At 40.6% G+C, this 14,156-nt stretch overlaps 1 protein-coding gene across 24 annotated transcripts in view; it reads left to right on the forward strand.

The window, feature by feature from the left end:
- The window catches only part of rims2a (regulating synaptic membrane exocytosis 2a), a 145,796-nt gene that overhangs the window by 63,468 nt on the left and 68,172 nt on the right, over nucleotides 1-14,156 (forward strand). For all 24 annotated transcript variants that reach the window (XM_086079536.1, XM_086079528.1, XM_086079539.1 and 21 more), the window contains one exon: nucleotides 7,341-8,290. In XM_086079536.1, coding sequence (XP_085935662.1) covers nucleotides 7,341-8,290 — 950 coding nt within the window. The remainder of the gene's footprint in view (nucleotides 1-7,340; nucleotides 8,291-14,156) is intronic.

Here is a 14,156-nt window from a genome sequence, read left to right on the forward strand (position 1 = left end):
ATTGGAGGCAGCATGTGGAATTGCCACATTCTCAAATACATCTATTTTCATCAAACCCAAAGCAGTCAAAAGAGAAAATGTTACGTTGTTGCCTCTTTATTTTCCAAACAGATATTCAACTTTCCTTTATTCAGCGTTTTGACAAACTTCTATCCAAACACACGTCTTGAATTTGACATTACTGTTAGCCATCTCAGATGTTGATTAAAATGCCTCATTAGTTCTCTTATGTTGGCTGTCATTGGCTGTGTGTGTACTTTTGTGGCAGTTGTTTGAAAAGGAGGGGGACCAAAGGCAGTGAGTGTCTTGGCCGCTTTGTTTTCCAGGCTAAACAAGGTATGGTTTTATGACACAAATTATGTCCAGACACTGGAACTGTCATGGCTTCATTTATTTTTAATTCACAATCTAAAAAAAAAAGCAATTTTCCTAGACGTACTGATGAGATTGAGGATGCCTGTCTGCAGTGGGTCAAATCACACATAATTTCCACTTACATGTACATCTTCATACACTATATTCACTTACACAGTACTATGTTAAATACAAATCTTTTCTGAAGTGGTTTTTGTTTACTTGCAGACCCTTCAGATGAAAGCCAGTCCACATTGGACAGGAATCTGTATTACATTTAAAATCAAGCAAACACTGAATTTGTGTTTCTCTCTGGTCCATAAAGCTGTTGTATTAAAGTTCTAGTTGTAAGCGAGTTGTATATGTATTGTGGCCTTTTCAGTGTGATAAAAAGTTTCTATATATTGTTTGCTCTTTTAACCTTTTTCTTCAGAGAGGAATAGCAAGCAGCAGTGTAGTTGTTCTGACTTGTATCTAATCTTGATGGCATAGTCTATTGGGGCTTGGCCTACATAGAATGCTAGCCGTGTCTCTTCTTAAAAAGGAGACCTAACAGACAGTGCAGCGCAGTGCTGTGCAGAGGCTGTATGTAACCATACACAGTATAAACAACAAGATTAGAACACACAAGGCGCTGGTTGGTGTGTGTATGGATGGAGGATGTGTTACCAAGGATGTGCGGTCAGGGGAGGCAGAGCCTCCAGGTCCCCTCCCCTGCATGTGAAGAGTAAAATAATCATATTTACTTTTGTCAGTTTTCGTTTTTCTTATCTGTGCTTTACGTTGATTTTCTTTTTTAATCCAATAATGTCAATGGTATCATCAATAAAATTAATGAAATAGCTGATCTATTCTAGTGGGATGCACGGTCATTGGCCGCCCAGAAATTATCTGGGTTTGGGGGGTAAAATAATATGTAATTGCTTTGCATACATACTAAGGATAAGATGTACAGAAAATTGATGGATGGATATTTACCTACACTAATTGGTTGGTTTTAGTATATTAACCAATTAGTGGTTCTAGAACCACCATAACGACCAACGTTAAAATATATTAGTTTAGAAGGTCTAATTGGTCACCAAAAATTAGAACGTTTTTTTCTTCTTCAATTTTTCCTAAACATTAAAAGCCACTGTAAACATGCACAGTTTGAACTGGAACTGGACTTAAATGTAGGGGGTGGGGAACTTTACTAAAATTATTATTCAATTGAAACTTATTGCACATACAATTTAAATAAAAATTAAACCTAGATAACCTGGAAGAAAATATTTGGCCACCCCTGCTAATTAATGGTCCTTAGGTGTGAATGTGAACGGTTAATTCACAGATGAACTTGTATGTTGAGATCATGAACATATCATTTTTTTTTCCCTTAACTTGGGCTTTTCCATGGCTTTGGTCATCTTTGTCTCATTATCACAGGCATTTTGAGGTGTGTCACTGTACTTTTAGGCAAATTCAAGCCTGGCCTTCCTAGTCTTCATGCTAATGATTGGTTTTCCTCTAATAGTGTAGCCTTTGTACTCGATTTCATGAAGTCATCTACAAACAGTAAATTGTGATACTTCAGTGATGGCCTTGGGAGGTTGCTGCTGATGAACCGTTGATTTGGGGCCGTATTTATTTAGACTTCAACTGCAGCAGCCCCCCCCCCCCCCCCCCCCCATCCTCTTGATCTACCCATTTGGTGTCTGTTACTTGTACATTAATGTCTTCTTTCTTCTTCAGGGTATAATTTTGATAAAAGGTTAATTTTACTTTCATCCGTCCATTAAAGGCTAAATGTGTTTACATAACCTATGTGTATCTTGACTAAGACCCTGAACGTCTGTATAAAAACTCTATGGAACTAAAAGCTAAGCATGGAAGGTAAGGTTGAAGTTGGTAGATAGTCGTTGTCAAAAACTTCCCCACTGAGTTTGCAGCACCAGAATCTTCAAGTCTTCCAAGTACATAGTGTCCTCCAAGTTTATTGTCCAACTTTCAGTCTTGCAGCCTTGCACCATTATTAAAAATCAGTGGCATGACTGAGCTGAGAAGGAGCAGAAGCCGATGTCCCAAAACTTTGTCAGCGTCAAGTGTGGCCACTAAGTGGACCTGATGTGCAGGACTAGAAATAAAGAACAAATCTTCACAGGACAGTTTGTACTTGAGGTGAAGGAGGAAGAGTATCCTTGTGACAGCTCTAAGAGATTTTTTTTTCCATCTGTGAAGAAGCCTGTTTCACTGTCAAATCACTGCAGCATAACTAATCAAAATATTACAAATGTTAATCATGATTGCATTTTGCTTTCGTAGTTCATACTAATAATTCATATTGTGCATCCCCCCCCCCCCCCCCTAGAATACACGTCTAACAGGCGTGCCATCCATGCTTAACCTCCACCCTTGTAAATGCTGTCTCAACATCCTGTCCCCTCCTGCCATCATGTGATTCCACACATCAGTTTGCTGTCACCGCCACCCTCACACATGGTCCCTTGCAGCTCAGAACCGACCTTTTGGGAGGGATGAGGCAAATGGGGTATACAGAATGAGGAAATGTGATTGGACAATCACAGTAACAGATGTGAAATCAATTTTGGAGTGTAATGCATCGACTACACACAGTCAATCTCCGCACACCTCCCCATAGAATAAACCAGATCTAGTTCTAAGCAAGTCACTGAAAAGCAGCTACATCATCAAAGTGCCAGGCCTGGGAGACATGTACAGTATTTGCATAAATATAATGCATAGAAATGATGAAGTAGAGATTTTTTTTTACCCACCTGGACTTCCAATCTCTCTGTCTACCCCTCCTCTTTCTCCTTTCTATTGACTCTGTACCAAGTCGTTATTGTCTGTATAAAACCAAGAAACGGTATCGGTCCCTCATGCTCACCCTCATTAGATAAGCTTGCGCGTCTTGCTCTGCTTGTAATTGTTGATGCCGTTTCTTCTGGCAAGTTGAGCAGCATTGCTGCTTGACCTCTCACTATTAGTAGCAGTCAAATGATGCTGATTTTAATCCTGAAATTGAGCTCTCGTTAAGACCTCTTTGAGCTTTTGTAGCCGGGTTATAAATTTTGCTATCCAGCCATATACAGTAAGGAGCAGGAAACTTGCCTGTGCAGCAGACGGGCGGAAAAAAAGCAGGCCGTGCTGATGCTACAGCAGCAGTTGTGAGGCTTACTATGATTTTATCATGTATGGTAACGCTGAGATTCTTGGAAGATGTATAAACGTGAATGGGCTATTAGTCATTATTACATCTCTTGACTTTAATGCTGGCTGCTTTCTTTTTGCTTTTCTCGTTGACCCTCCCAAGATGTATTGTTGTCATTAGAAAAGCTGATTCCCTCTCAAGGAAAGCGCTATCCGACAGGATGTCACTAATTTGTTTTCATTTGACTTCTCTCCGTTACACACAAAGTAGAGGTGACACAATACCCACTTGGCTGGTGCTGCATTTTTTTATTGAATGCGTTTGCCTGTTTTACTTAACATGTGTCCCCAGTAGCAGGATAGGCAGAGAGCTGGCGTCAAATAGGCAATTGAAAAAGTCAAACTGCATTCATGCATTTGCTGCTGCTGGGGTTCTCTGGTCTGCTCTTGGAGAGGATAGCAAACCATAAGTCTTGTTTCCACTTTAACATTTTATAAATTGTTGGTTTTGGAACAAAAGGAATGTCTATGCCTGGTAAACTTTGGCGCCTGTCATGTAGGAGCGCCACTTTCCCTGTTCCTGTCCTTATTATTGTTAGCATTGTCCTTGTGTACTGATTAATGAAGTCACACGGTCAATGCAGTGTCACAGCAGAGGATTTATGTAATTAACTGACAGTGGAATTGGATTTTATATCTACTCTATGAATTGCAGGCTGGAAATGCCTTTCTGTTGTCTGCCTGTTCAGATAAGTCTCTACTGGCTGATCTGCGAAACACAACACACCTCCTCCTCTGACCTGTGCCTCAGCGTATGGTGACATCACATCTGCATCTTGCCTTATAAGGGGATGTGATGGAGGGGGAGCAAAACAAACCAAGTGAGCCCAAATACAGTAAAAGAGACAAAACGAGAGCGAGACAATTTCCGCCCTCATTATGGAAAAGAAAGTAGCGGTAACCCGGTGCGGTAACCCGGTGCGGTAACATTAAAACACCTGCGGCTTACAGTCGGTTCGGCTTATATGTGTAACAAACTCGAGTATTCCTCAAATTTAGCTAGCGCGGCTTATTGTCAGGTGCGCCTTATAGCCCAGAAATTACTGTAATCAGAACATATCATTGCTGTCCTGTGAAAAACATTTGTGTCAATTTTTTGGGATGTCTGCATTTAGTTTCATCTCATAAATGGAAAAATGTCAAAAGTGACGCAAATTGATGGGTTTTTCACAGGACAGCGACGATATGTAAATAGCAGCAACAACACCAACAAGCAGCTGCTCTTTAAAACCATCATTAGTTTACATTTTGAATTCTTTACAAGTATGTACAAATTAATAAAGAAGACAATTAATATTATAATACATTGAACTTTGATTAGATTTTGCAGCTTGTACCATATTTTCTGCCATGTTTATAAATTGATGGTGATACTGTGCTTTAGATTTTTTTTTTGCTGTAAATCTTTAATCTAATTTAGAATTGAACCAAAAACTATGCAGAGTAGCATTAATACTATGAAACTATAATATTTCACTCTTCTTGGGGACTAAGCTTTTTTTTTTATGTAGGTCTAGAAGGTAGTGAAATCAGATGAGTAAATACACTGTGCTAACTAAAATGAATACTTGTATTATTTTTTTATTTTGTTTTATTTAACATTTATCCAATATGCTTTGTTTTGCTTCACTAATATGTGTATTTTAAAAGCAGTGAATTGATCTACACAAACAAAATGAGGTATGCACCTGAAATGAAAAAATAAAAGACAAGAAATAAATCTTTAATGATTAGGAGGGACTTTTAAAGCACTGTATTGCATATTATAACAAACAATTTTGTGCTTTATTTTAATGTGTTGCCGTTGAGGGGTTGTGGCAAAGCTGTCACGTTTCATTGAGTCTTGCTATGTCCACACTGTGCATAGTCGCGATTCGCGAGTCAAAGGAGAGAAAAAGACCTCCGTGAGGGAGCACATTCGATGTCAACGTGTTCGGTGGCAAACTGTTTTGGTTATTAATAAACTAGTGCGCTGACTAAAACCTCTGTAAACCTTACAAATATGTTAGTGTGCCAAACAGAACATCATGTAACACACAAAGTGCTAATGCTAGCTTCCAGACATGACTATATACACTAGGAGTGGGGGAAAAAATCTATATTGCAATATAATGTTGTGCTCTCTGTTGCAATGAATGCCGGGGGCATCGGGGATTGAACCCAAGCCGCAACCACGTCTCTAATTTGGGAGTGCAGAATGCTACCAGTAAAACTTCTGGGCCACCGAGATAGCTCAGCACCTTGTTTGAATGCACCTGGCCAACTGACTGCAGTTGTATTTGGCTTGTTCAACTGGTAATGTAACTCACCTCTCACTCCGGCGACTTAAACAACGGCAGTGAAAGACAGACGAATGACCGGGATGTCATATTGCTTGCATTATTATATTGCATTACATATTATATTCATATTCCATCTCATTTGAGCAGCAAACAGTTGTAACTCCTACAACTTGCTACCTTAGCACTGCTATTTTGTTGAGAGCAGCTGTTGGTTGTTGGTGGACCTTACGCAGTTAGGTCGGTGTAGCCTTTGGTGTGCAAATGTGTCAGGCAAACAGATGGAAAAGCCAAGCTCTGTAAAAGGTCCTTTTCACACATATAGTACACCTATGGGTAACGGATATTAGATGGCTATTGCAATGCAGTTGTGTACAGACTCTATTAACATTTGTTGTTTGGACTAAGTCAACAAATTGGTTTACAGGAAACAAATGTTAGTAAAATTTGCAGGTCTGGGGGAAATAAATAAAATCACAATAGATTCATAGCAAATGAATCTATAATTCCAAACCATTGTTTAACCATTCTTTAGTCTATACAGTCGGTGTCACATAACCCTGTAACCGTAACAAACTATTGTGTTGGTACAAAAGCCCTCAGCTCTTTTGGGCGTCCTAGTAGTGTGACTGTGATTCATATTTGCAATGCACTATTGCTCAACTTCTTTTGCTCTCAAACAGCCCATATTTTAGCTGTACAGAAGTTCATGAACCATACTAAATGCACATTCATCATTCTGTCCCTGCCTCAGCTATCACGTTTTCAACATTCAAAAGTGTATAGAAAGCTAACACAAAAGCCCCCCAAAAAAAACTTGAGGCTAATCTGTCATATCACAGCTAAGGTTAACTAACATTAATGGTTTATTGCAAAATAGATTGAGACTAACCAGAATCATGCCTTCAGTAGATCATTATAACATGTGACCTTGCAGCAATCCTTGCAGCTGTGATTTACCGAGCAAATGTATTGTATTTCAGTCACCACTTAGAAATTTAGATGCATCACATACTTTTTTCCCTCATTAAAATGCAATTTGTGATGAGCATTGAACTAAATAAAAGTTGTATGTCAGAGTCAAATATGTACAGGGAGTCCTCGAGTTAAGACGTACGCGACCTACGACGTTTCGACTTTACGGCGCTCGTGCCTCGTCCGTAGCACCTTCTTTTTCGTTCATTTCTCACTGTAATCATGACATTTTAAAGTTATTTAAAGTTGTGTTGTTACCTCCAGCAACGGGTGTCCATCGAGCAGGCCGGTTCACCATCAGGAGCCTCACATTTCCGTGTTTAAGTTTCCATTAGCTTCGCTTTGCCGTCCGTCAGCAATTAATGTCCGTGTGGAAACACGAAATATTTGTTACATTGTCAGCGTAGGAACAGAATTCGTCCGTAACTCAAGGACTCCCTGAATACTGTATATCACCAATAAACATTTGAAAGGAAACAGCAATTATGTTGATACAAATTGTACTCTTCTGATCCACAGGAAACGAAGTCCATCTGCATCCAGGGATCCAAACCAAAAATACGACCAAAGGGACGGGGGTGAACATTCACAGTATGCCCCGACAGACGGAAGCATGCCCAGATCACCGTCTGACTATGGGGATGGGGACCCTCGGCGGGCTCCGCGGGGCCCACGCTTGTATCCAGATGTAAATGCAGCATGGATCGGCTACAGAGACCGGCAGGGGCCTGGACGCTGGCACTCCCAGGAATACCCTCTGGACCAGGAGCTGGATGGGCCACACAATGAATATGACCTCCAGAGACAACGACAGGAGGAGTTCCAGACACGCTATCGCAGCGACCCCAACCTGGCACGCTATCCTGTTAAGCCACAGCCCTACGAAGAGCAGATGAGAATGCATGCGGAGGTGGGCCGCCTGAGGCATGAGCGACGTCATAGTGATGTTTCGCTAGCTTACACCGAGCAGGATGAACCGGCTCCCATTCGGCTGTCACGTCAACATCTCACTGAGCGCCGTCCGCCTATGGTGGGACAGCGATCTTATTCTGTTGACCGTTCCTCGCCAGGGCCCATGGGTCCCGGCCTTGGGGGCCACAGAACATCAAACCACAGCCCCCCAACACCTCACCGCAGCCCTGTGCTAGGTGACCGATCTGGAGATCTTCGGAGAGGTGACTTGGGCGGCGGAGGGGAATCTATGAGGAGACAGCAACATCACTTGGACCCCAATTCAGCTGTCCGTAAGACCAAGAGGGAGAAGATGGAAAGCCTGTTGAGGAATGACTCTCTGAGCTCGGATCAGTCGGAGTCGGTACGTCCTCCACCCCCTAAGCCCCACAAAACAAAAAAGGGAGGGAAGATGCGACAGGTGTCGCTGAGCAGCTCGGAAGAGGAGCTGGCAACTACGCCGGAGTACACCAGTTGTGAGGATGTGGAGATAGAGAGTGAGTCAGTCAGTGAGAAAGGTACGTACACATCCCTTCAGCATCACTTTTTCTGGAATTAGTATGGATTTCCCCCCCGCAACTCAATCTAATCTCTATTCTAATTCTATCAACATAATGTGTTTGTTTTTTTCAGAGAAGGCTGATTTGGTTATTGTTGTTTTATGCGTATGTTCATTTATTATGTTTATGTAGCTTTAGCTGTCAGGTATAACCTTCAGTCTGTGTGCTTTCTCTGTGTAATGACTTTTACTTTTGTGTTATACAATATGTTAAGGGCTCATTGTTTTCCTCTCCCCAAAAGCAATAATTTTTTTTTTGGTTCACTTAGAAGAATAATTTTGCACTTGTATGTATAAATTAGTTACTATTATACTTGATATTCGATCACTATAGTGATTTGCCATGAATGCCAAAGATGGAAAACAGTGAGTCTATAGCTGTGTGCGTGTGTGTGTGTTTGTGTGCGAACCCCTGTTTAAATATGCCGCCAGGTATCATTTACAAACTCAGTCAATTTGAGATATAACAACAATTGTATACCATGTTTTTTTGAGAAAATTTGAAAACGGGTGGGTGGTTGGGGATGTGGGATAGATTCGAACTGAATAGCGAACTGGCCATTGAAAACGAACACCGAATCAGAATTTTTCCATTCGACTCAGAATGCGTCATAGCATACAGTGGTCTGAGAGGAATGTTTGGCTGGGATGTCCGGTCTCCCTTGTGGGGATTACACATGCGCGGAAGATACATATGCGCAACATTTGCCCGTACACCAGCAAATAGTTGTGTGTGTGTGTGTGTGTGTGTGTGTATGGAAATATTTAGCCTGTTAACGCTATCCTATCAGGGCAGTGTTTGCCACACCATGTTAATACTTGGGCGGGCCACCCAAGTAAACCGACCACCACCCAAGACGTTTTCAAGAAAATGTAATAAAAATATATGTATAAAAAAACAACAACAAAAAACGTGTCGCGACCAGATACACCGCATGTAACGTTAGTTCACCGTCACTTATTTGTGGATCTTGAGGCAAGAGGAGACGCAAGAAACATGACTGAGAACCAAGCGCCCACCCCTCCCCCGCCGGAGTCCACCCACCCAAGTAGATTTCAAATCTGTAGGAAACACTGCAGGGGGAATGTTTGGCCGCCTCTCTATCGGCCTCTTATGCCATTCTAGCAACAAACAAAAGTGAGTTTGTAAACGTGGACGGCACTGGACACTGGTCGGACGAGAGAGACGAACTAGCTTAGCACTAGCTAGAACGAGGCTACAAACTAGTACAACACTACAGATATGGATTTTAAAAAAGCCAGAAATTTGACACACTTAAAATCTTGGTGTGGCACATCAAAACTAAAAGCCATCATTTCAGGATATCATTATAGTGTTGTAGTCAACCAGCCAGTAAAAAGACTTACCACCCCTTGTAGCCATGGCGCGAGATCCTGGAGATTTAAGTATGTTATTTTAAACTGAAAAGGAAACCATTTCCCTTGGTTGATAACCAACCAACCAAGCCATTGACACAGCTGCCGTGTCAATGGCCAATGTAGATGTACTCTGATGGGTTTGAATGAGATATTTAATATTTTTGTTTAAATTAGACTTTTAATTTGTTGGTCTATGAAGCGGTTTTTGGGTAAAGTACAATAAGTAACCGATTCAAGTGGCCGCAAGCCCAGCCACTTATATATGGCAATGGTTCATTGTAATAAAGATTCATTAGTTGCTTGTTTTTATTGAAAAATACATTAGTAAAGGAGCTGAAAAAATAAATGCTTATTAAATTGCAATCACAAAATTGAGGGGGGGGAAATCACTTTTAGATCATTTTCCATCATCGTTCAGCCCTAATTTAGTTGATCTTGCTTTGTTCTGTTATGTAACAGTTTTGCTCCACTCTTCAGTCCAGACTTGGTGATACATTATTGATGCGGGGCTTTCCAGGTAGCCACAAAAAAAAAGTGGAGGAAGTCAGGCCGTTTTTGGGTCATAGTTTTTGTTGGTTCTGTCTGCATGTGTCTGCCAGCTCCACATGTCGGCCTGTATAGGAGGGAGTCTGAAAAAATGTTGGATTAAAACTTCATGTGATTCTCTTGGAAAAACATTATTCTACCTGTTTACATGGATTTATTTTTGTTTTGGAATTGTCAGTTTTATTTATTGATCGACAACTACTGCTGTTACCAATGCATGCATGCTGCAAATTTGATAAATGACCCCAAAAATACTGAACTGAAACATTGAATCATTTGCAAACACATTAATGCATGTTAATATTATTATTCAAATATTAAAAAATGAGTGTAATTATGCAATAGCTGTGACAGGAAAGCCATAATTACACCTGTTTTGCTTTAATTATCCCCACTATGTTATTGATCATGATATTCATTCACTGTTAAGCCCAAAATGTTGACCTTCACTCTTTCGTTCTGCAACCAAAGCAAAAGTAAAGCAATCAACTTGCACCAAAAGCCAGATCGGCAAAGAGACAGAAAAGAGGGTGCAAAGCACCTTTTGACCATACAGTATGTGGTCTGTCAGCATCTCAGGGTTTGTGCACTCAGCTTGCACGGGTGAGGAGATGAGATGTAATAGCAGGCTAAGCAGGGTGCTTTTTATCTTCTCAAATCTCCCAAAAACCCCAAGGGTTCTCCTGGAGGGAGGAGGTTTTGATGGAAAGAGAAGAAAGGGAGTTAGGAGGTGAGAGGATGTGCCAGCTGTAATGGGTCTGGCTCGTGCCTGGGAGAGCTGGTTACTGATTTACCGCTATCAACCTCTCCTTGTATTTTACACTTTATTGATTCCCCTGACATGCAGTCTCATAATAGTGCCGAACAGACAGAAAAGGGGACTGGATGGCTAACTACAGCAGCGAGGTGGGCATTGTGCAGTGACAGCCAAAATTTCATAATGATTCATGATCACAAAACCGTTTTTTGCAACATGGAACCATTTTTTTTAGGAACGCATGATAACTGTTTTTCTTCTACCAATACCGATAACATTCTGTTCCTCCACACCGATATCGACTGATATGTAGCCTACAAACATATTTGTTGTTACATCTTAAAATAATAAAACATTTCAATCCCACTTCCTATTGATGTAGCGGGGTTGGAGGATGACAAAAAAGTATAAAATAAAAATGTACAGTCGCATGTTTTGCTACTTACTAACTCTTGTCACTTCCGACTGTGAGGCAATGAACAATCTCAAAAGCTCTGATGCGTATCAGTAACTATTAATAAAGTTGGTCATATTTTGTTGTCACCCCCACTAGTTTCATATACGATATACAGTATTTAATATTAATGCTTCAAAGAACAAACCGCTCGCAAAATTATTTACTCAGCAATGACAATTCAACAATGCACTTTGCACACAAATACAACCACACACACATATTTTTAAATAAACGCAGGACCCCAAACATTTTAGTGCTACTGGCCATTTTCATGTGAAGACATTTTTAAGGACCAAAATAAAAACAAAAGATTAAAAATATCACTCACCATAGCTGCACTTTAATGAGCCATGGCCCTTTCTATACAGTAGCGTCACAATGTTTACCATCCATCCATCCATTTTGAACCACTTATACTCACTATTAGCCATTTAGCTTTCCTATTGCATATATAGTGTGATTGGTGACCTCACTGTATACTGTATGTGCGCTATGAGTGAATGGTTATCAATCCAAGGTGAAGAACAATGGGGGGTAACCTTTTGATATTGGTATAGATAGTCATAGTATTGTAAAATGTAAACTAGGATCTAGTGCTGTCACTAACGATTAAAAACAACAACATAGAATCCCCTATTGATTATTCCATCGCTTAATCTAACTAATCACCCCGCCTCCCCCCACATTTTTTTTCAAATGTGTATTATTATTATTATTATTATTATTATTATTATTATTATTATTATATTAAAGTCCACTAAAGTTGAACGTGAGTTGAATTTAGTGGATATAAATACTCATTGTTCCTCATCTTCTGCACACAAATGCGCATATTACACAAACACCAACAAAATTAGCTTATGCTAAAGAAATAACAATTGCGATTAGCATTAGCCCTGAATAAACTCAAATCACTTATTGTACTTTTCCTGAAAATCACTTCATAGTCCAACATATGAAAAATCGAATTTGATCAAAATATTAAATGGTAAATGGAATGCACTTAAATAGTGCTCTATCTTCATCATATGTTTACTAAGCCTGATGTATTTGCTTGTCTCGTTCGAGCATATTGAATTGCCGAAGCCTACAATGGCCAGTGATGCAGCATGCTAACCGCACAGAAAGTTTTTTTTCAAATAACTTACTTCATGCTCCAGGATCACCCTGGTGTTTTTCTTTTGTTCCATCCCATTTTAAATTCATAAACATCACGAGTACTCGCTATTGTAGCTTCTTACTTGATAATGCTACTAGCGAATGCTAACCTAGCCAATGGAATTTCGAAGTGAGTTTGTTTCTAAGGTCCGCCAGCGCATTTGCAAACTCCCTTGCGTCTGTTGTTAAGTGCATTGCGGCCAACTGAGTGAATTTGGCTAGATTATTGCACATTTGGTGGCGTAAAACCGTAGTAATATTCCTTATGTCAAGTGAGTCTTGCTCTATGCTATAGTAGATACCGCCTTCCTGTTGCTGATGCACGTAGGGCCACCATCTTACGTGTGTCTGGCTCCAATAAATTTGAAACCCTTTTATTTATTTATTTATTTTGATGCGTATTGTTTTATTACAAACATAAGACATGTAGCGATGCTAAAGAGACCACAAACAAGAGGCATCTTATTTAGTAGTGGTGAATGCTGGTCGGAGTCCGTCAGCAAAAAGTGTCCCTGCGGAAAACACAAAATATTGGTTCCGACAAATTCCAGGTGCTGCAAATATGTTTGTAAAAATTATTAAAATAGCTTTGACGCATGCATTTTTGCGTCGACCCATTTTTGTGGTCGACCGAACCCGACTTGGTCGACTTTTTTTCCCCTTCCCTACTAGGATCCCTCGCAATTAGTCACTTCATTGACACTATCACCTTGGTAACATAGTGTACACAATTTCACACATGCTTCTTTTCTGCACCTCTTGAGTTATAGTAAAACCAGCATCAATAATTAATGATGCAATTAATAGTTTACACTGTTTTTTATTGAGCTGTCAAAGTGATGGAGCGCATGCTGCTGGTGAACTCCACCACCGCCTGCACTCTGCCTTCATCCTGAATCAGCACCTTGTGGCGCCTAGGAGCCAGGGCGAACAGGCTGGGCTGGGCGTAGACTGCTGATGCTAACAATTCACTACCGTGATGAGTTTCCTCCTCCCTTAAAAAACACACACAGTGCCTTGTTGGGGATCAGTGCCCAATTTTGGAGTGCCACCGTTAATAAAGCTTGAGGAGAGAAATAGAATACTGTGTCGCTCTCTGTGCTGAAACCTGTGTCCACTTGTTTTTACAGATGTAGATGATGGCCTTGTTACTGTATGTGTGTATTTCAGGTTCAGGGACCTGTCCTAACTGGCTACTTTGGACAAAAGTCGGACTGCACCCTGGATTAGTTGCTAGGCACATATTGAGACAGACAAGCATTCACTCACATTCACTGAGTGGGGACTGACTTGCTGCCCAACACCAAATTCTGGCAAATGTACCCCTTCAGCACTTCTCATCTTAGATGAGTTCGCTGCTGGTTAAATAACCACGTGTAAGATCAAATACCGATATGTTGGGTCGGTTCAGAACATCTGTTCTTGTTCAGCACAAAGATGTTAGATGGGTTGAGGCTAGGTCTTTGTTTGTGCAACTCAATGTCTTCCACATCTCAGCATTCCTTGCTTGATGCACTGGAGCAAATG

This window comes from Leptonotus elevatus, chromosome 6, assembly GCF_054856555.1.
Source record: "Leptonotus elevatus isolate MCC_2025b chromosome 6, RoL_Lele_1.0, whole genome shotgun sequence".
NCBI classification, from domain to species: Eukaryota; Metazoa; Chordata; class Actinopteri; order Syngnathiformes; family Syngnathidae; genus Leptonotus; species Leptonotus elevatus.